General features: G+C 43.9%; 1 protein-coding gene and 1 long non-coding RNA gene across 5 annotated transcripts in view; one reads left to right on the top strand and one right to left on the bottom strand.

Moving 5' to 3' along the window:
* Positions 1-22,921, bottom strand: part of LOC133507495 (arf-GAP with GTPase, ANK repeat and PH domain-containing protein 2-like) — a 30,523-nt gene that overhangs the window by 5,161 nt on the left and 2,441 nt on the right. The window contains exons 2-16 of one of the 4 annotated variants that reach the window (XM_061832575.1): positions 17,663-17,721; positions 17,493-17,580; positions 17,045-17,130; positions 16,808-16,949; positions 15,678-15,812; positions 15,461-15,582; positions 14,006-14,164; positions 8,524-8,607; positions 8,169-8,273; positions 7,908-8,067; positions 6,628-6,756; positions 6,413-6,553; positions 6,202-6,261; positions 4,369-4,520; positions 3,794-3,884 (exon numbers count right to left, since the gene is read on the bottom strand). In XM_061832575.1, the coding sequence (XP_061688559.1) occupies positions 3,794-3,884; positions 4,369-4,520; positions 6,202-6,261; positions 6,413-6,553; positions 6,628-6,756; positions 7,908-8,067; positions 8,169-8,273; positions 8,524-8,607; positions 14,006-14,164; positions 15,461-15,582; positions 15,678-15,812; positions 16,808-16,949; positions 17,045-17,130; positions 17,493-17,580; positions 17,663-17,721 (1,713 nt within the window). Of the gene's footprint in view, positions 1-3,793; positions 3,885-4,368; positions 4,521-6,201; positions 6,262-6,412; positions 6,554-6,627; positions 6,757-7,907; positions 8,068-8,168; positions 8,274-8,523; positions 8,608-14,005; positions 14,165-15,460; positions 15,583-15,677; positions 16,043-16,807; positions 16,950-17,044; positions 17,131-17,492; positions 17,581-17,662; positions 17,722-22,921 lie in introns of those variants that run through there. The other 3 variants (XM_061832576.1, XM_061832577.1, XM_061832579.1) reach the window with 3 other exon arrangements.
* LOC133507497 (uncharacterized) lies at positions 13,778-22,807 on the top strand. Its single transcript, XR_009796825.1, has 3 exons — positions 13,778-13,884; positions 16,770-16,968; positions 22,660-22,807. It is a non-coding gene; the product is annotated as an uncharacterized LOC133507497 (long non-coding RNA).

Raw genomic sequence — 22,921 nt, 5'->3', positions numbered from 1 at the left:
TGGATGTTGTTGAATGAAACTGTCATGATCCTGCCGCTTCAGCACGAGCTGTGCGGGTGCCCGCGCGGCTGCGCTAATTGGGAGGCACACACCTGCGCCTCATGCGGGCTGATCATCCCCCGTATATATAGGACCCGGTGACGACTGGTCCTCTGCCAGATCGTTGAGCTTTATGTCCCGTTCCAGCACTCTCGTATTCCTGATTGAACCTGTGTGTACCGACCTTCGTCCGTTCTCCGACCAACCTTGTAAGCCTGACTCCTTGGATACGTCTGCCTGCGTTGATTGTTTCCCCGTGTACCGACTCCTGCCTGTCCGCTCATCTGCTCTCTTCGCCCGATGTCACAACTACCGCTGCTGCACCGGACTGCCTGCTCGATCCCCTACCTCTGCATACAATAAACGTGTCTCTTCTTGAACTACCTTGCGTCTTCCGAGTTCCTGCATTTGGGTCCTACTCTCGTTTCCGATGGGACGTGACAGAACGAACTGGCCAATACAGGACCCAGCAGGAAAGACCCGGCGTCGCCGGGACCGACGCAAGGTAGACCGTCTGCCGGAGGACCAAGCCTGTCCAATCCGGGTAGGCTCTCTGATGTCCTCCGCTCCCGTGTCTTACGCTCCGCCAGCGAGGTATGAATACGTCCCGAACACGACCCGTCCGGCTCCTCATATTCTTCTGGACTCTGACTTTTCGGAATATGAGGAGGACCGCGATTTGTATGACCGGCTGCCTGAGTACGACTCCGACGACTTTGATTTTGAATCTCTTTGCCCGGCTTTTCATCCCAGTCAGTTTGCTCCGCCTCCCCGCGTTTCCAGCACCCGAGCGACTTCGCCTGGTAGATCCAAGTACACCAATCGGTACGAGGGAACCCGCTTGGCCATCTACCCGGGACCTCCGCGTGGCGGCCAGAGGAGACGCCCCGGCCGGGCGCTCCTTGGTGTCTCTCGCTGCGCGGCAACGAAGACACCGTCCTCCCACTCCTCGCCGGCAACGGTGAGACCGGCAGACCCGCAGCTGTTGGCGAAGCTTCCAGCCCAGAGGGAGGAGGAGCCGCCAAACCACGAGGCGTTCTGTCGCGAAATGCGGGCACGGGTAGAGAGGCAGAGCACGGAATTGGCGGCTCTCACGGCCCAGGTCCGGCAAGGATTGGCGAACCAGCCGAGCTACTCTGACGTCGCAACGGCAACTGACTCGCCACCTCGCCAAGTGCATGTAGCTGTGGAGACTGACCCGCCTCCTCGCCATTCCCACGTCGAGGTTTTGGCGGTTCCGAGCAGAGCTCACGCGGCAGTTGGAACTGACCCGCTCCCGAGACACGCCCACGTGTCAGTTTCGACTGACTCTCCGCCTACTCAGGTTCACGTTGCCTTGGAAACGGATTCGCCACCGCGCCACGCCCACTTTGCTGTTTCAACGGATGCACTGCAAGCTCACGTGGCAGTGGGGACCGACCCGATGCCGCCTCACGTTGCTGTCCAGGAGGTGGCGACGTCTCCACAGCTGCTTCTCGTCCGTGCTCTGGAGTGGCAGTGGCGACCGGCCCGCGGACGCTCCACACTCCTGCTCTGTCGGCGACCGGCCCGCGGTCGCTCCCCGTTCCTGCTCTGTCGGCGACGGGCACGCCCTCACGTTCCTGTCCAGGAGGTGGCGACAGTTCCCAGCCGCCTCACGCTCCCGTCCAGGAGGAGGTGGAGTTGGTGATGCTGCTGCCGCCTTCTCACGTTCCTGTCCAGGAGGTGGCGACGGGGTCGCTGCCTTCTCACGTTGCTGTCCAGGGGGCGGCGACGGGGTCGCTGCCTTCTCACGTTGCTGTCCAGGAGGGGGCGGTACTGGCGCCGCCTTCTCACGTTGATGTCCAGGAGGGGGCGGTACTGGCGCCGCCTTCTCAAGTTGCTGTCCAGGAGGGGGCGGTACTGGCGCCGCCCTCTCACGTCCCTGTCCAGGAGGAGCTGGGGAGTTCTGTGGAGCCACCCAGGAGCTGGAGAGACTTCGGGGTGGCGGTCATGGCTCTGGTCCTGCTCTCTATCATCTTCTTCGCTCCTGAGTGCGCCCAGCCGCTTCAGGACCTGGCCTCGTTGGCGACCAATCCCTGGTCGTCTTGCAACGACGGCGTGGGAGGTTCTCGTCCGGAGCAGAGGCCTGCCTCGTTCTGGTTCCTGCTTCGCCGTTTGGTTCCTCACAGAGGTCGTCCGCCCGAGTCGCCCCGTGGGGACCCTGGTGCTTGGCGTCCAGGTCGTCCTCCTGACCTGTCCGTCCGGACGCCTCGTGTTTGGTGGCCTGGATGGCCACCAGTCTGGGGTTCAGGGGGGGCGTGCCCTCCTCCGGACCCCCTTCCGCCCACCCCTGCCTGTGTTATTGTCTGGTTTTTTGTTTAGGCACGTCTGGGAGCCGTGCCTTTGAGGGGGGGGGGTACTGTCATGATCCTGCCGCTTCAGCACGAGCTGTGCGGGTGCCCGCGCGGCTGCGCTAATTGGGAGGCACACACCTGCGCCTCATGCGGGCTGATCATCCCCCGTATATATAGGACCCGGTGACGACTGGTCCTCTGCCAGTTCGTTGAGCTTTATGTCCCGTTCCAGCACTCTCGTATTCCTGATTGAACCTGTGTGTACCGACCTTCGTCCGTTCTCCGACCAACCTTGTAAGCCTGACTCCTTGATACTTCTGCCTGCGTTGATTGTTTCCCCGTGTACCGACTCCTGCCTGTCCGCTCATCTGCTCTCTTCGCCCGACGTCACAACTACCGCTGCTGCGCCGGACTGCCTGCTCGATTCCCTACCTCTGCATACAATAAACGTGTCTCTTCTTGAACTACCTTGCGTCTTCCGAGTTCCTGCATTTGGGTCCTACTCCCGTTCCGATGGGACGTGACAGAAACCTCCGCAACTTTGCACATGGATGACACGCTCTCCGCTCATATTTATTTTTTTGTATATACATTGATGTGAATAATGTTATATGTATTTTTCATTTCAATATCTATTTTAGAATGTTTATAGGGATGACACTTGACCTTTAATGTGATGTACATACACTAAATGGTTACTTCCTTGGATACACATCAGAACAGGTGAATGAAATCCATTATCAAAGCTGTATTTGAGTGCTGCCTTTACGAGGATTATTATGATCAAATTTATCCAACACCATCACAGATGTTTCAATTTCACAATATGATTATTATTTCAGTTTGCAGTGGTGTTCAATTTTTAATAGTTTACCCCTGTCATCCAAAGGTAATTTTAAAAAACAACTTTCAGTATGCATCACCACAAATAATAAACACTAAAAAAAGATGTTAAAAGTTACTCTAGCACCTTACTGATATTATTCATTTGACCCATTATTTGTATTTTTCTGTAAGTTGATGTAATCAAATTTGTTCTCGAAAGAAGACAATAGTCACTAAGCAAGAAGAGAAAAGTCTCCTTCCTCCCACATCATGGTGACCCAATTTGATTCAGTGGAACAATTAACATGACATCAAAGTGTGCTTTTTTTTTTTTTGCTGCTTGTAATCAAGATTTGAACACTGATTTCTGTAATGCATTGTCTCATTCTCACCCTTTTTTCCTCCACGCTGTGATCAGTTGAGTATGTAAGAATGTGAGAAATTACTCAGTAACTAATGAACGACTTTCTTCTATTGTTCTGTTGAGCGTTTTTCATCTTTAAATGAATGCGACACAAAGATGAAAGATAATTGTCGCGTGAATGGCTTGAAGCTGTCAGAGATGACATGGCCGACAGACACAAAAAGTTGAAATAGAGAAAGATGTCACTGACTGGGAGCATCACAGTCGACGCAGAAGTTGTTGCCTTTGGCATTACGAATAGCCTGCAGGGCCACAGCCTCGCTCTGGCTGTTCTTGCGGGCCTGCAGAAAATAAAATAAAGTGATGTTAGCAATGCTCCTCTTTATGCAGCGTAATGACTGTAACCGTGTGCATGGAAAGAAAATGTGTAAAATAATGAGAGATATTAAAAGGCTTTGACCCGTGAATTATCCCCCCCCCCAAAAAAGTACTGCATCATTGCATTAACTCGTCATATCGGAGGAAATGACATTTTTAAGCACTCATCCACGGATGTGTCCTTGCGGCAGTGCGGATATCAGCACGAGACAAAATTGAGCGTGCTTGAAATCCCGACATGCTGGCTTCAGCATGAGAAAATCAATTAAACTTTCTTTATCTTTTTGACAAAAGCTCTCATGACTGTGTTGTAGGGTCATAAATCAAGGATGAGATGTTTTATGATTTTTTTTTCAGTGCAAAGAGACAGCAGAGAGCCAGAAATGAATGCAATTTTTCCAATACTCTGAATTTGCATGAACGTGTGTGTGTGTGTGTGTGTCTGACCTTGTTCTTGCTACTCTCACACAGCTGCAGGCTGGCCAGGATCTGGCTCTCAATGGCCTGCACCCACGAGTCTCTATCCTCCACACTCTGGGCTTCAAAATGCCACGTCTGGCCAGAACTCGACACAACGAGGAAGTCGGTGTTTTCTTCATCTGTCATCCACGCACACAACCAAACAAACTCTTAATTGCAGGTTATTTTGCCACATTTATGATTAATTTTCCTGCAGAATTTTTATTATGTACCAAAATGTTATGCATTGCATTACACTAAAGAACAAATGAATTAAAAAAAAAGATTAAAAATACATCTCACCATTACATCATAATATAGTTGTGGCAAATATTAATGGGAGGTCTGCGCATGTATGCGACACCACACTCAGTCTCCCAAACGTTACATTTTTTTCTGTGGCGTTGTTTCCATTTCACTTGCGCTTTTAATGTACCGTAATCTCCGTCCTATAAACCGCGACTTCTTTCACACGCTTTCAACCCTCCGGTTTATGCGGCGACGCGGCTAATTTGTGAATTTTTTATAACGGCCGCAAGGGGCCACTCAAGTGGAAAGGGTAAGCGTGAGACCAGTGGAATATATATATGGGCCGAGGAAGTCACTTATACCAGTCCGGCCCGGTTTGCGCTTCGCTAGCGTGTTACTGCTGTGTCTCAGTGATTTTTACCAGTATGTTTTTTTTTGTTAACTGGCCCTGTTAGCACGGCGCTAGCGTTAGCGCGGCGGGGCTAGTGTAGCAGCGACGCCAGTGTTAAACTCTCTGTGGACCGTCTTTCTTTGTAAATATCTTGTGTTTCAATGTTGGTACTTGCGGCTTTTACACAACTGCGACGTATGCGTGTACCAAATGGTATTTCCTTTACAAATGTACTGGGTGAGGCGTATAACCAGGGGAGGTCCGTAGGCCAGGAATTACAGTATTTGAGAATAGACCTTCTACAGGTCTCTGTTTTTTTTGGGGTGGGGGAGCATCCTTACAGCCCGATAATATACTGACATCAGTGTCATAAAGTAGCACAAATGTCGCAAAGTTAGTGTGCGCTATCGCAGAACCTCAATGAGGAATGAAGTTCTTCTTAGCACACAGTTGTCTGTACATTATTACACAATTTATTGGGCAAAAAAGATGGAGTTTCACTTGCCCTTGGTCCTTGCCACTAGTGCTGAGGCTCCATAAATATTTTAAGACGAGTAGTGATTGGACTAGCAGAACCTATTGACGCTAACCGCTAGGCTGCCCACGACCGTGTTAGTTTTCAAACCCCTTGCAGCTGTACGACGACTGTGACATCTTGTTGGCGGCGCTTTTCACTGCTCCACAGAGAATTATAGTCCAGCGACAGTGAAAGATGGACGAGTTTGAAAGTGTGATGTAAATTGGCTGAACGTAAGACGAGATGCCAGAAATGTGATGAGTGATTAGTGGACCTCAAGCGTTAAGCGTCAATGCGAAGTTGTAAAGTCAAATCGTTGAGTGTTTAATCGGCTCAACCAAGAATTCATGAGAGCACAGAAAAACTTTGCAGGAAGATTGGACTTTTTTTTTTTTTTACAATCCAAAGTCATAGCAAGAGGATTGATTCGTGTCGACTGAGTGTTTTTCATCAATTGCAAAAATGAAACAGAGAAAAAAAACTGGTTACCAATAGCTTAAAATGTATATTAACTTCAGCCTCGCTTCATTGGATCCAACGTATTTCCATTTTGTGACACAACAACAGCACCTTGTCACACCCAATATGTACTAGGAACTGTAATTTACAACAAGAGATCAGAAGATGCAACATGAGAGGACGTAGTAACGATATATAATATTACCTGTTTTGCTCACGTTTCTTAAACTACCAAAGCTTTTCAGTTTCCACATTTTGCGCTTGGCTGGAAAGAAGAAAAACAGTTGAAATCATTAAAAGCTGATGAATTCTACAAAATATTTGCTTTAAAACGCCAGGAATAACATTTTTTTTCAATTAATGAACAATTACAAGTCATTTATTTGTGAGTTTGAGAATATTGAGAGGCTCTTCACCGTCTGCTTGGCCAATAGTGGCGTCTCCTTTCTGGTTCATGCTCTTCTTTCTGCGATGCTTCTTCCTGTCCTCCACCGGCGACATGGAGCCAACGTCTTTGGTGGACGAGGAGCTGGACACGCCCTCGACTGCACAGTCTGCTGACCCGTTCACAGACACTTGATCATCACACAATTTTCTACAAACTTTGAAGAATTAGGGATCTTTCCCTCACCGCCACTTTGAGCGTGGTTGGAAACGTTGGAGGAACATCGCTGCACGCCTCGGTTACTCCTCAGGAAGAGACCGCCTCCCAGACCTTCCATGTCGTCCACTTGCAGGAGGCTGCTGGCACTGACAGGAACTATGACAAGCATCGAATCAATGCAGGAGTAAAAAAAAAAATAACAATAATAAAAAAAAAAAAAATGCTGTTAGACTACAAGAACAGACCACGGTGCTCTATGGCCTATTCACAGTAGTGTCAGTATCATTTATTTATTCATGACCAGTTGCCCCTACAAGATTGCCACATTTTCATTCATTCCATTCACAACTGCATAGTATTAATTTATTCATGTTTAGGTCCCAAGCACTTGCCACTGCTACTATTTACCTTGTAAATATACAATAGATATCCGTGCTTCTGCTTCTATTCCCTTGCTGCTGTAAAAAACAGAATTTCGCAATGGTTGGACAAATACAACGATATTCTATTCATCCCCCACCTGATTCTACGTGTTTTTGTTTGCTAATTAATTTCTCAGACTAGGGTGTTTTCATGGTCATTAATTTGTTTGTTAGCAGGATTGCCGGTACGCATTAGCCGACTTAACGGATTTCTTTAAGTTTGTGTGATTTGGAGAAAGACTCCAATTAAGACACCTTTTGTGCAAATCAGATTTTCAATACTTTTTCATCACTAGCATGGTAAGCAGTGGTTAGTATGTTCGCATCAAAGTTGAGTGGTTCTGGGTTTGAATCTTGGCTCATATTCTCAAGTGACGATTTTGCATATTCTACCCTGTGCTTGGGTAGATTTTCTCCAGGTACTCTGACTTCCTTGAAATAAAAAAAATAAAAGAAAATGGATGATAGACTAGCTGAAGACTCTAAAATCTCCACTGGTATGAAGGTATGTTTGTCTATTTCTGCCCAGGAATTGACTCCGCATCACTCCAGTGTACCCAGTCCCCTTGACCAAGGTGTGCTAGATAGGTTCCTTCTCACACAAAGCCCAAATGAGGAAAAGCGGATTAGAAATGTGATGGAGTTTTCACAATTTTCTTTAATTTCTCGCTAAACAAAACTGGAGTTCCCAACATTTATTGAGTTGGATGTTTCTGAATGCCCAAGATTTGGCCCTTATCCAAATGAGGATTTTTATGCCTTGGTGGATGTCTGCTCCACGAGCAACTGGTACATAAAGAGGATTTGGTGTTGGCAATGTTTATTAATTTCAATATATTTTCTAGATATTTAATATCCATCAAGGAATGCAACCCTTTCTCTCACCCAAGCTGACACCCTCTGCTCCCTGGCCATCTTTGACCCTCCCGTTGAGCCCGACTGGAGGGCCGCCAGTAGGTACAGCACGTGGGGGACGTTTACCCGGCACCTTCACCGTCACTCGCAGGAGGTCCATTTCTTTCCCGGGTGTATTCAGCATGTAGTCCTGCCAAGTCAAAAAGCCTTCATTACCACCAACCACCAGCCGAGCGTGATGTCCCATCCCAGCACGGTAAACCCTTGAAATCTCTCTGTCAAAACACTCACATTAACATTGGAGTGGTATGACAGTATGCCATCGCTGGAGAGTGTGACGTATTTCTTCTTCCACTCTTTGTTGAGTGAGTTCCCGCTGCGCTTGAGCAAAAAACCCTGGTAGAGGTCACAGAAAAAGAAAAAAAATCACTTTTACTATCTTGTGTGTTCCTCTCACACGGTTAGGCAGCATGATGGCAGGTGGCGGCCAAAACCCCTCAAAGTGTATTCGTATAGCCAATTTGAGGGGATGGCGTTCACACAATGACACTGACGTACGTGTCATTTGAAAATAGTCCTAGTGTGATGTCCTCTGCTGAAGTTCATTGGATGGACTAGACATTTGTATTCTCCCTCTTTGACTTACCTGCTTGATGGGAATGAAGCGCCCGCTTCCCACATCTCCTTTGCAGTCTGCACTTCGCCTGGCTGAGTCGCTGCCTCTTCGACCCTGAAGGCAACACAAAGGGGACCAAGAACGTGCTTTATATGGGGGCAGGAATGTGGTGATACTGAAAGTAATACACTGGAATTCCAATGTTAGATGATGTGATGTTAGATGATCCCCAGTTCAAAAATGTCATGTCCAATAGGAAATAAATGAAACTGTATTAGTCTATTCCAGTGTCAAACCTGCACCGTGACATAACCTTCAGACATGTTTTTCTTCTTCACGCTAAAACGCTACATAGTGACACACTTGGGCGTCCAGCATGACTGAACGCCATTCTTTCATCAGTAGCTACATTTTGCCCACCACCTAAAAAATAGATCTTCCCTCTTTGGATGAGTGGCGGGATATGCCGTGAACTGGTTGCCAGTCAATCACAGGGCACATAGAAACAAACAACCATTTGCACTCACAATCAGACCTAAAGGCAATTTAAAGTATTCATCTAACCTATCAGACATCTTTTTGGGATATGGGAGGAAACCGACGTACCCAGAGAAAACCGACACAGGTACAGGGAAAAAGTGCAAACTCAGTACAGGTGACGGCGCATTTGAACCCGTGTCCTCAGAACTGTAAGGCGGGCGTGCTAGCCAATTATTCACCATGGCTGTGTTGTTAAGGCAACCATGAGGCCATCCATAAAAAGTCGGCATTTTATTTCTTTTATACACAAAGGGGATGAAAGTCTGGACAAGGGAAGTAATTGTGTGTGTGTCAACAATAACGATGCGAGACAGCTTTGAATGTTCAGTAGTGCTTATTTTCAGACACCACTCGGCACAGAACAACGGCGCGCTTCCGCATACACTGCTGCAACAACCCATTGAGCTAGGGGTGGGCACTACGATTCTTAACAGTAACCCAGGTTCTGTCTCAAATATTAACCAATCAGGAAGTTATTTTCTGTTCGTCTACCTCACACTATCATGGCGGACGGCGTGCCACTTGCTTTCTTGCTTATTTTAAATGGCGAATACATCGTGATAACACCCCATGATCCATTCAAACAAAATGCCCCAGACGAATTTGGAGATAACATGCTGTCTGAGATAAAAGCACTGCGACTGGGGCAAACTCACGGTGGCATCCAATGCGAATGTCTTCATGATTTTGAGACATTATTACAGTTCGATCCGGATCTTAGGGTAGTGAATTTTCATTTGAGGAAAAATGCCACGGCTTAACGGCCCAAAATGGATGCATTTCTCACTATGATGGCAGCTGCCAAGGAAAATTCAAGATCTTTCCTTCCCGTTAAAAAAAAAATGCTGATCTGGGAAAACACCGCCATTTTAACAAAGTCCTGGAAGAGGTCAACAGAGCCAGCGCCTCATTCCCAAGTTCAGTGTCCAAAGAAGAAACTACTTACGTTATCCAGGTATGCAGATCAGTGATTTTAAATTATTGGGAAGTTGAAAATGTGAAGAAAGAAATATTTATATAATTTATAGCTAAAACGTAAGCTACATCAACACACTGAATATATTTATTGGTAGAATAGAATATCATGAAATGGACCTTTGTAAAAAAAAAAAAAAAAAAACCTACCTACTCATTTTTTTTCCCCATTCTTCTTACCTGAAACATAAATATTTTTATGGATTGCCTAATACAGTATGTTGAAACGCAAAGGAAGAATGTGCTCAAATGTCTGCCATGTGCCGTACGCCACAGGCTCAATAACGCAGACTGCTGTGTGTAATAAATAGGTAACTTTTCCTGAAATGTCATCTCTGCTTTGTGGACCCAAACACTGACACAACACCAAGCAAGGCAGTGACATATTGAACAGATTGTTTTCCTGCGTGTGAGCTGGTGGGTAGCATCTCACAGCAAACCGGAAGCTTAAGGGGATATATTTTCGCAGCTCAAACATATACAGCTGTTTAATATGCATATGCGAGGAGTACAAACACATTTGATTGACCGAGGTTTTTAGTGGAGTAAATCTCCACTAAAAGCCCAGGCACCAAATGTACAGTCCCCCAGGAGTTCTGCACTTGAGCTTCTCGTGAAAAACTAATTTTGTTCTTCTTTTCACCACTTTGAGAAAGACAAAAAAAAAAAAAAAAAATTCTCAACTCCTGTGGCGAATGTGCAGGGCCACACAATCTTCATTTGCTGCTCCCTCTGCTCCTGACTCGCCACCGTATCATTGCCAGCTGGTCTATGGCACTGAAACACTCTGTCTCACAGCTAACGACGCACAGTCCATGCACCCTTCTGTTAGCGCGATAAAGCTACGGTAGCAGTGGCAATGAAATAAACCATCTCACAACTAACGATTCACTGAAAGACAGCACGAGAAATTAGACCAAGGCCTAGAGATGTTAGAGACTATAAGCAAAATGAAACAAATTCATTACGTTGGAAATTACTCAAAATCATAAATATTATTTTACATTCATAAGTGGTCTGCCATATAAAAATCATGGAGTCATGAACCCAAAGTGGTCATGGTTAGGCAGTGGATCTTCACTGGGAATGTGCACAACAATCCACATCTTAATCATAGACCATCACCTTGCAATTATAAAACCCACAAACACAATATAACAGCATTTCAGCATCAATAGTTATCAGACAACATAGAAACATACATTTAAATAAAATAGATCATACCAAGTAGAGAAGTTAGAAATGTCTCGATCTGATCACGTGATCGAAATCAGGGTCAATCTCGTGATTTTCAACTCGTCAAGATAAAGAAATATTTATGCTCGAACCCCATAGTAAGACATAAAGACAATATATATACAACAATAAATGTCTTATCACAACATTCTTTGATTCTTTTTTTAGTTACTTTCAAAGGTGTAGCTCTATGATCCATCGCACCACACTGCCCCATAGAGGCCAAGTTGTACACAGCAGGACCAGCCTGTCATCATTTTACCCCCTGACTGTCTTACATGAAATCAGACCCCCACCCCAATCCAGTTTTGGGTCACTTAGGATGAGCAAAAATATTAAATGATCTACAAATAATACAACAAATATTTGTATTTGTTAAATGGTAAATAGCTATTGTTTTCATTTCTATTTTTTGATAACACTATTTTACTTGTTCCTAATTTGTTTTTCGGTTGATCTTGAAACTTTTAACACACACACACGTCCTCCCCACAAGTCTATAGGGAACCACAAACAATTAACCATATCCTTGAAGAATGGTAATTGGGTTTTCGCTTTTCCAATCAAGACCGAAAGTAGGCAATTACTACTGCCCTACAACAGCTGAAGTTCTGGTGTCACAGGAAATCATGACCAGTATGTAATTTGTTTTTGCACATCCTCCTAAAACAAAATTGACTGAAAAGGGAAGTATGCCAACACTGGGAAAACAACATGCTACATAATGAACAGGTCATAAGTCATTTGCACGACTAACACATTACAGAAATGACACATTCATTATAGTCACACCAGCTTGTAAATTATACTTAACTTGCTAAACACTTTCAGTTGAAGGCAGCCCCCCCAGGAACATGCATACTCCATACAGGCCAATTAAAAGGAACCTTTGTGGTTGAGCATGACTCAGCTAATGCATTTAATCATAGTCGCTGTTTTACAGTTTAAAGCCGAAGTCCACTCATTGAAAATAATAATCCATCAGATAGGTCATGTCATTGGTACTGTAACTTTAAAATAAAGATTTTTATCAGATATCATTTGAGGTTGTTTATATCGGCAATTTTGAATGTTCCCGGTCGCTGACATTTTGGGAGTTACATGAGCAGATGTGACGTGTCATGTGCTTGGTTACGTTCCTACACAGTTATTGTCAGTGCAGATTTCTGGGATGTATCTTCATCTGATGAAGAAATAGAAGTATCGGTTGATCGGGAAGACGGAGGAATACGTCCATACAGATTTGAACCTGTGGCTGTAAATAATGTGGAATATTCAGATGGTTCTTCCGACTGGAATGACGCAGAGTCTGACGAGTGAGCTGCAATGGGAGGCTGCAAGCCGAGCTTCAGCGGCGGGGCGCGAGCTGAACTTCGGTGGCTGGGGAGGCCGTTAATTGAGTTTCAGCGGCCTCCCTGGCCCCGAGCTTCAGCGGTGGCGGCGGCTGCGAGCCGAGCTTTGGCGGTGGCAGAGACCGCGAGCCGAGGTTCGGCAGCAGCGGAAGCCGTTAGCCGAGCTTCGGCAGCGGCGGAGGCCACTAGCCGGGCTTTGGCGGTGCTGGAGGCCGCGAACCGAGCTTTGGCGGTGGAGCTCGCTTGTCCAATTCTGCGTCATACCCCTCCGAACAACCATCCGAATATTCCACATTATTTACAGCCACAGGTTCAAATCTGTATAGACGTATTCCTTCGTCTTCCTGATAAACTGATTCTTCTATTTCTTCATCAGATGAGGATATTTACGAGAAATCAGCGCTGACAATAACTGTGTAGGAATGTAACCAAGCACATGAAACGTCACATCCGCTCATGTGACTCCTAAAATGTCAGTGACTGGGAACATTCAAAATTGCCGATATAAACATCCTTAAATGATATCCGATGAAAATCTTTATTTTAAAGTTACAGTACCAGTGACATGACCTGTCTGATACATTGTTATTTTCAATGAGTGGACTTCCCCTTTAAGTTTTCGGTTGGTGAAACACAGAAGAGGGGAAGAGTACCCAAATATTGTACTGTAACTTGAGAATAATATGCTGAGTAAAAGTAAAAAGTAGTCAAATATTTACAGAGAGATTACAGAAAGATGATTTGCTTTATTTGCTTAAATGGAAAAAAAACTGCTGAATCAGACTGAGTGACTGTTTGTGGGACACCATATTGGTAGTGATAATTTGGCCACATGCACTGCCAAAACAACAATAGAAACATCTGCAAATTCCCACAAGGTGTTTTCTCAAGTTAGAAATGTGCTGAAATATTCAAGTTTGAGCAGTCACAATTTGAAGAGCTGCATCATAAAACTGTTGTTTTGGGGATTCTGTAAAAAAAAAAAAAAAAAAAAAAATAACGGCGCTTCTCTGCCCTCAAAATGAGTCATTTTGATTGGCTCACGGAGGCTACATGCAAGGTCTTGTGACTGCCTTGTGTCATTTGATTGGTCAATTGGAGTCAAATGACATTAGTGAGCCCCTTTGATTGGCGCAACAGGTGCCTTACAGGAAGTCGAAATGGAGTCTAAAAATAGACGCGGAGACGTAAGAATGAATAAATAAAAGTAGTGAACGGCATGTCCATCATTGTAATGGAGTAAAATTAAGGATCATTCTTCTCATAAACGCTCAAGTAATAGTAAAAGGTATGCTGCAATCTCTGACAAGTACAGTTAATGGAAAATATTACTTGAGTAAATATATCAGAGTAAATGTATCACGTAAGTATGCACCTCTGCTTAAACATATTTACATCATTGTGCTTACCGAAAAGCGTGGGGTACGTCTGCGGGTGGCACTACGGACGGAGCCAGGGGTGCCACTGTCCTGTTTTTCTCTTGCCGACCTGCCAATCTCTTTATGGCTAATCACCGGGGTGGAGGGAAGTGATGAGGAGTAATCGCTACTCTGACCTCCATTACTGGCCTGCAAACGAAAGACAAAGAGAAAGCGTGAGAGAGAGAGAGGCATTCCTTGAGTCGATGCACTAGTTAAAAGCACCATGCGTGAAATCATATTAAATATTTCCCATCGCCATGCTTGTAAAAACAGCAATTAACACAAATAACATTTTTATTGAAGGGTGAGATGAGCCACATTACTTGTCAAGGACTGTAATTATTTCCTGTACTTTAATTTTACTGCACAGCTTTAATTTGAACGTTAAAAGAAAATACAATAAAATTATGAGAAGAAAGACTGTGTACAAAAAGTTTTTGAGGATGACGGAATGTTCTAAACTCCTATCGTACTACAAGGAATGCTGCTCATAGGAGGTATGCATGGCTGTTGGCCTTATCTGGTCATGTTGCCACTTTTTTTTTTGACAGCAAACTTGCCGAGACTGAATGAACAGCGCCATGGAAACAGTCAATTGGTGCGCTCCATTTTGCCCCGGTTGCAATTCACTGTTGTAGAGTATAAGATATTGTATTACTAATTCATATGGGAAGCTGTTTGTATGACTCAGCAAATACTGGTGTTTGGGTTAGCAAAGGAGTTAGGCAAATGCGCAGGTGCGGGAGTGCTGGAGCTTTATCACAGCTGTCATCGGGCAGGAGGTGGGGTAAGGCACATAGAGACACACAACCAGTTGCACTCACAATCACACCTTGGGGCAATTTAAAGTTTCCAATGAATGCATGTTTTTGGGATGTGGGAGGAAACCGGAGTGCCCAGAGAAAACTCACCCAGGCACGGGGAGAACAAACTCCACACGCGTGTGGCTGGGATTTGAACCCTGGTCCTCAAACTGTGAGGCTGAGACGCTACTGTGCCGCCTTTTAATACATAATGTAGTATTAAACTGTCTTTAGTATTCCTGATTTTTTGGGGGTGAAGCATGGCTAAAACCACTTTGATACTTTGGAGTCAGGCATAAGTTGCCCCCCCCCCCACTCTAGATAGAAGCTGTAACGTCTTACATTAGCATTATATTAGTCGCGCCACTGTGCTGCTTAAGTAAATACAGTAAACGAAATTAATATTCATATTCAACTGTCTCCTATGAAGTTGAGTCAGATTGTTATTCTCCCTTTGGTTCCAATTTTCCAAGTATTATGAAGTTAAGAATTTAGGGTACGGAGCAGTCTGACTCACATTCACGCAGTCATTGAGTGGGGACTGAACCCACGCTGCCTGCACCCAAGTCAGGCGCGTGTACTACTACACCATCAGTGACCACAGTCAAAGTAATGTGACATATTTTTTTATCCAGTTCACCTGTCCAGGAAAGACACCAGACACTGGGGTGGAACCTCCAGAGTGACTAGGAGAGTTGGGAAGGGATTTGCAGGAAGCCAGTAAAGCGGCTTGCTTCTTGGCTGCCATGATCTTCTGAGCAGCTGGAACACAATAATGACAAACAAATTTTCACCGCAAAAAAGACAAGATTCCACTATTTGTACAGACAGTAGTAGATCTTGTGAGTTTGACATACCATCAGTGAAGACCCTGTTCACGTTGAGTCCGTACGTGGCGCATGTTTCGTAGTACGTGCAACGGCGCACATCTGAGCAGAGCTGCCTGGCCCGAGCGTCATCGATGACCCTGGGGTTGCTGTTGCTGATCTTATCTGGAGAAGACACAAATCCTAAATCCCTGCTGGAGAGTAGGCAGTCCACCCCTTTAAAGCCCTTAACTGTGGCATCTTAAAGAGCTCACTGCCCTATTCCCCTCAATGGATCACTATTCTCCCTACATTTCCAAAAAGGTGGAAATGAGGAGAGCAGCAGCTTCATCTAGCTCGACTGCCTCTATTTTCTGTTTCTTTGTCTCACTTAGAGCGCTCGAGGCAGAGGGTCGCTCCACCAAGAGACTTCTGCTCAAGGTTTCCTTTATAGATGGGAGCATTTCCTTCACCCTGACACAAAAATGTTGCTCGTGTGGGGATTTGATTCTGAAGCACTTCTACGGCGATAGGTGCTTATTTAAGGCTTTTGCAGATCAGAGGTGGTCTACTTTGTTTCTGACGCTTGTAAATCAACCAAGGCATATTTCCGGCATTTAAATTTACACACATTTCTTACAGCTTTTCTGGTCTCAATGGTATGCTCACAGATAATACAAAAGAGCCATTGCATGCAAACTCCTACGTGGCACGACTCAGACAATCAAATCGTTTTTTTTTTCAGAGCAGATTTGCGAGTGGAGGGAGTGTGTGTGTGCGTGTGAGCTGCACAAGCCATGAAGTGGGTTTTGGGAAAACTGAAAATTCGGTAAAAGGATTACTAGAAGCTGTTTAGTTCATTCCGATTGTTGACAAATTTTGCAAATATAAACATTCATATTTTCAGGGCCTTAATTAAGTTTAAAAGCATTAAAGATAAATAATAAACAAATAATTTTAAATGTTACTTGACTGTAAGTGCTAAAATACAAGACCAGAAATATAAATAGTTGTGACTATGCGTTTTATACATTATATGTTGAAGTACCTGAACTGACTTGAAGACATTTATCTGGACCGGACCTCGTTAACCTTTGATTGATTATACTTGGTGAAACCCGGCTTCGTCATGGCCCCCCACAGAACAAGACTTCGAAACGCTACGTTCGTGACCGTCTCACCCTGTGTGCCCACGACTACGAAAGGTATCTCGGTGACAGGCCGGTGGACAGCAAGCTGGTGGTAGATCTTGTACACTTCCTGGAAACTGGCCTCGTTTTCCAAACTGAAGACCAGGATAACCGCGTCCAGCCAGCTTGCAAACTGAAAGGAGGCAGACAAGGTACAAACGCTCACAATAAACAAGAGAAGGACTGACTCATACAGTATATCCAAGCTAAAGTCACTACCAAACCCACCTGGGCTCCTGGAAGTTCTGTTTCTTCTCTGATGATTAGCAAGTGGCTCTGCCCATCAATCAAGACATCTTTGATGTACTGACGCCCTAGACAATACAAATAATCATTAAGACTTGCTATAGAAAGCAAGCAACATAAATGAAACTGTATATTTATTTACATCAGTTAGACATGCAAGAATGGATTTCCACCACAATGAAAAATGACTTTTACTTTAACCAGCAGCAACATTAGGTACACTTGTGCAATCTACCCCATAGAACTATTTCAGTACCTCCTGTTCAGGGTCTACCGGGAAAGGCTCTGGGTCATTTATGACCCCAATGAGGATAAGCACTATAGAAAACACATGGTATTATTGTGGTTGTGTACTTAATGTTGTGGCCAGCGAGAGTATTAGCCAGTCTGTCCCGAAAAAAATGTGTAGCCGATTAAAAGTGGAAACTACCCTCAGCATTCTCCAGCGACAGGTAACTTCCCGTCAAGTGTCTATGGACCAGTGCCGACTTCCCACTGCATAGCCCTCCCAACACAGCCTGAAACACACACAAAGGCCTGAAGTAAGCACTAAGAATGTATTTTAATATCAAAACTGATTACGAAAGTAGAGAATATTACCAGGTGAAGTTCTTGTACAGTTTGAGTGATGGTCCATTCCTGACTGCTGGTGCACGTCGCTAAAGCAAAAAGCAGAACTTGGTTAAAAAAAATACAGAACATGTACAACACTCCCAGGATAAGTGGAACGAATGAATGAATAAATGAATGAATAAATACTGCCTTTAATGTAATGTGACAGTTAGTGGTTTGGTGGGCAACACACTGGAGCCAAGTTTCAAAAATCTTGCCGGTTTTGGGTCCTCAGCTTCTCACGAGAGAGACGACGCCACGACTGAAGATCCCGTTAAAATGTCATGCTGACAACGTCTTTTATTTCTGTGGAGTTAATTTGTGACTTGTTGTCCTTGAGCTTCTCGCTGTCATCTATCACAGAGGTTTTCAAAGTGTGAGCCAGCAAAGCTTCCTCTCAGTGAACATGAAACGGCCTCCCCGACTCGCCGCTCTCCAATATGCACTCTCGAAATGCCATATTCAAGTAATTAACGTTGTTCCGGTACTTGCGACACTGCTGCGTCCATTAAGACACAAAAAAAATAAACCAAAACAAGGAAATTGATTACATAACAAAGCCCATTAGACGATAGAAGAAAACCGTCCAACTGAAATACTGTATTCTCTAAAATATATTTAATGTAGTCATTACCATTATAACATGAATATTTTGCTGTTTGCATGCAAAGTATTTTTTCCATTTGTAGCCAATTTATTGAAAAAAATGTTGTTTCTTGACTAATACACAATTTTTAACAGCATAACATGTACATAACACAAAGAATATGAACTTCAATGGAAAATCTCAACATTTTTAATACAATGGAGACGTTATTACTGCAATAATTATAATAATAATTCATTTGTAAAATTTGAAGTCAGAGTTTTCATATAAACTATATATCAGTAGTTGCTGACAAGTAATTTGCTTTTCTTATTAACATCTCAACATTTGATTTAAATCCTTTTAATATTGGCCCATGTTAAAGATTTTAATGCTCTCTTACAGTACAACCTAAAAGGTGACTCATTTTGATTTATACTTTTGTAAGATTAGCAGGATTACTATTATATATATTTATATATACATGGAGGTACTTTAAGTTATTAGTTTGTTATTCATTTTACTCAAATATCAAATCAATCTTCCCTGTTGAAATGAATTGAAATGCCATGAATGTATTCCAGCCCCAGGAAACACAGACATTTTTTTTTACATTTAAATAAGGAAAAATATCACTGTAGTTTACAAAAATGTTATAAAAACAAAATATAATGTACATAAAAATAAAGTGTAACTATACATACTGTAGTATTTGTGAATTACAATGTGGCACCAGGGCCTTGAGTCGAGCTAGCTGTTTATGTTTCAGTGGGAGCATCTGGGTGTGAGTTATGGACTACAGCAGATCCCAACAAGTATATGTACGTATTTGTGTGTTTGACCGTACGTATATGAAGGCATTACAGTATAGTCATTTAATCGCATTTTTTCCCCACTTCACTCGAGCAGTGGTGTATTTGAACTTTGGTTGTAAAATGGGTCAAGATGGAAACACTCCAGTAAGGGTACCACTACATCTTCTATTTGATTTTACGACGATTTTTTTTTTTTTTTGGGCATTTTAGGCTAATTAGCTGGTCAGTTTTCCCACAATTGCTGATCTATAATATTCTGTTTTTGATGTTTTCTTATAAACAGAATACATACAATTGCAAAAAAAGCAAGTCCACTCTTTGCCTGTAAATATCCTCATTTATCCAGGTCGTGTAATTCTCAGGGCATTGAATCTATCGCAATTGGGATGTTCTGGTTGTCTTAGACGATGTTTCGCCCTTCATCCGAGCAGGCTTCATCAGCTCATGCAACAAGGCTTAGTAAGGACTCACTACCCTGAACTGTTGTGGAGAAGCAAAAGTATTTATACCCTAAGTTGGAGGCACATTCCAAAAGCATGGATGGTATCATTCTTTTGGAATGCAAAATAGGGAAAGAGAGACACAGAAGTCTGTCATCAAGAGTCGCGAGATGGAAACGCCTCATTAATATTACATTCAGTTGTGAATGGTAGTGGAGCTGCCAAACGGCCACGAAGGTTATGTTTTTGTGTTATTTGTTTGAGGCGGAATTCTTTAAAATATGAGGAATTTCCGAATGGATGGCATTGTAAATTGGAGATAGATGGTGTTATAAGCCATCCTGTCGCATGAACTGATGAAGCCCGCTTCGGCTGAGAGGAGAAACATCTTCTAAGACAACAAGAACGGTTCAGTTGTGATCGATTCAATGCCCTGAGGAAAAAAAGTACACTTATCAGGGCTGTAAAAATGGCAAAGACGAAGCACTTTAATAGCTTTTTTCACAAGATAATGTTAAAGCGCCCCGGATGATTCTGCTTAAGGGATGAACATTTATGTGGCCATGGAAACCATCGTCAGGCTGCATGACTCAGTGTGTTTGCACACACACACACACACACACACACACACACACACACACACACACACACGTACATGCAGACGCGAGCAGAAGGTCTTTATGTGATGTGCAAAATACACCCACAGTGCCGTCTGCCACACCGGGGAAACATTCTACGTTTAAACCCGTTTGACGACGGTCCCCCTCCCACCTCTCGCCCTAATCTCCCATCTTTGGGCAATTCCCACACTCCCCTCTATCAGCGTCACACCGCCGACCAAATAACAATTCTCACAGCTGGCTGTTGCCATGGCAACTCCTTTTTCCAGAAGCCTCTATACAATGAATGGTCTCTCTCGGATGCGGCGACATGTGAGAAGCATAAAGGGGTTGTGTCCACCTCTGCGCGTGTCACTGCCTGCAAACTCAGTCTATACCATTTAGTATTTACAACAATATTTACAATATGCCAAACGTTACAGGTGATGCGTATACGACGTTACTCACTAAAAGTCAACATGTCGTGACGGTGAATGCTGATGACCAGGCCACACAGAGGAGGAAGTAGTAGGTTGTTCTCTGCATGAACACGGCTCTGTGTCTCCCCCACCTTAATTATTCATGTCCCACTTACTCCTGACAAATTATTCAGCGCTTCCTTCGATCCCACAATCACCGTCGTAGACCACGTCCTCCAGTTTAAGGCTCGATAAAACGGTGCAAGTTGTCCTTAATATTCAAATTGAAAATATCAATTTTTCATGCCGCTGTTTGTTTTTGACAAATCTTGAACTATTTTTCTGTTTTCTTGCAATTTGACGTGAAGCCGTGTTTGTTTAAAAAGTCACACTCGAGGCCACTGGAGTTAATCAATGATAATTAATTTCACAAGCTTGACACATTGTCTTTTACTGAGATTTTTAAAATGTCAGCGTTAATCACTACCGTGAGGAAATTAATAATGAATCTCACTTAAAGAAAATAAAATGGAAACATTGGCATTATCAGGAGAGATGTTCACAACTATGATACAGGAAAACACTGTAAAACAAATTACCTCTTGCCTGAAATATTTGTCAAATTACGTTTCCTATTTCCTTGCTACAATGGCATATGTCAAAATACCCCCGGTCAAATGGCAAGTTTTATGACGCATTGTTATATTTTGAAAACCTTTTCAAATATTAATGCTATCTTCTTTGTCTTCTTTTCCTTTCGGCTTGTCCTGTTAGGGGTCGCCATCTCTCTGTCATCTTTTTCCATCTAAGCCTATCTCGTGCATCTTCCTCTCTAACACCCACTGTCCTCATGTATTCCCTCAACATCCATCAACCTTTTCTTTGGTCTTCCTCTCGCTCTTTTACCTGGCAGCTCCATCCTCAATACCCGTCTACCAATACACTCACCCTCCCGCCTCTGAACATGTCCAAACCATCGAAGTCTGCTCTCTCGAATCTTGTCTCCAAAACATCCAGCTTTGGCTGTCCCTCTAATGAGTTAATTTCTAATCCTATCCAACCTGGTCACTCTGAGCGAGAACCTCAACATCTTCATTTCTGCCACCTCCAGTTCAGCTTCCTGTTGTTTCTTCATTGCCACCGTCTCTAATCCATACATCATGGCCGTCCTCACCACTGTTTTGTAAACTTTGCCCTTCATCCTAGCAGACACTCTTCTGTCACATAACACACCAGACACTTTCCGGCAACTGTTCCAACCTGCTTGGACCCGTTTAATCACTTCCTTATCACACTCTCCATTGTCCTGTATTTTTTACCCCAAGTATTTGAAGTCATCCACCCTCGCTATCTCTTCTCCCTGGACCTTCACTCCTCCTCCGCCCCTCACATTCATGCACATATATTCCGTTTTACTTTGGCTAATCTTTATTCCTCTCCTTTCCAATGCGTGCCTCCATCTTTCTAATTGTTCCTCTGCCTGCTCTCTGCTTTCACTGCAGATCACAATATCATCTGCGAACATCATAGTCCAAGGGGATTCCAGTCTAACCTCATCTGTCAGTCTATCCATTACTACCGCAAACAGGAAGGGGCTCAGCGCGGACCCCTGATGCAGTCCCATCTCCACCTTAAATTCTTCTGACACACCTATGGCACATCTCACCACTGTTCTGCTGCTCTCATAGATGTCCTGTACTGTTCTAACATATTTCTCCGCCACACCAGACTTGCGCATGCAGGACCACTCTTGGTACTCTGCCATAGACTTTCTCTAGGTCTACAAAGACACAATGTAGCTCCTTCTGACCTTTTCTGTACTTTTCCACGAGCATCCTCATGGCAAATAATGCATCTGTGGTACTGTTTCTAGGCATGAGATCATACTGTTGCTCACAGATCCTTACTTCGGCTCTGAGTCTAGCCTCCACTACTCTTTCCGATAACTTCATTGTGTGGCTCATCATCTTTATTCCTTTGTAGTTTCCAGAGCTCTGAACACCGCCTTTGTTCTTAAAAATGGGGACGAGCACACTTTTCCTCCATGCTTCTGGCATCTTCTCTCCCGCATTATTAACATTAATATTATCTATAACCTGTAATAATGATAACTATTTCCTTTGCAGGTGAGGCAATTGAGGAGTGTTTCACACTTATGTCGATCTGCAGCCAATTTGGAGTTCAGTGTATCGCCCAAGGACACTTCAACAGTGGCCATTCGAATTCCCAGCCCTTTGCTCAGTTGACCACCCCAGAATTAGAAAAAAACATCTTTTTGCGAGGGTAAGTAAACATGATTTTCATGTTAATGTGCACAAACCCATGTGTGGAGGTGGCCGTGTTCAGAATTAAATGAGCACACACAAACTGATCTTAAATGAAAGTCAT

This window comes from Syngnathoides biaculeatus, chromosome 10 (assembly GCF_019802595.1).
Source record: "Syngnathoides biaculeatus isolate LvHL_M chromosome 10, ASM1980259v1, whole genome shotgun sequence".
Taxonomy (NCBI): Eukaryota; Metazoa; Chordata; class Actinopteri; order Syngnathiformes; family Syngnathidae; genus Syngnathoides; species Syngnathoides biaculeatus.
Note: the sequence above shows the minus strand (reverse complement) of the source record. Positions and strands in the feature narration are given on the sequence as shown.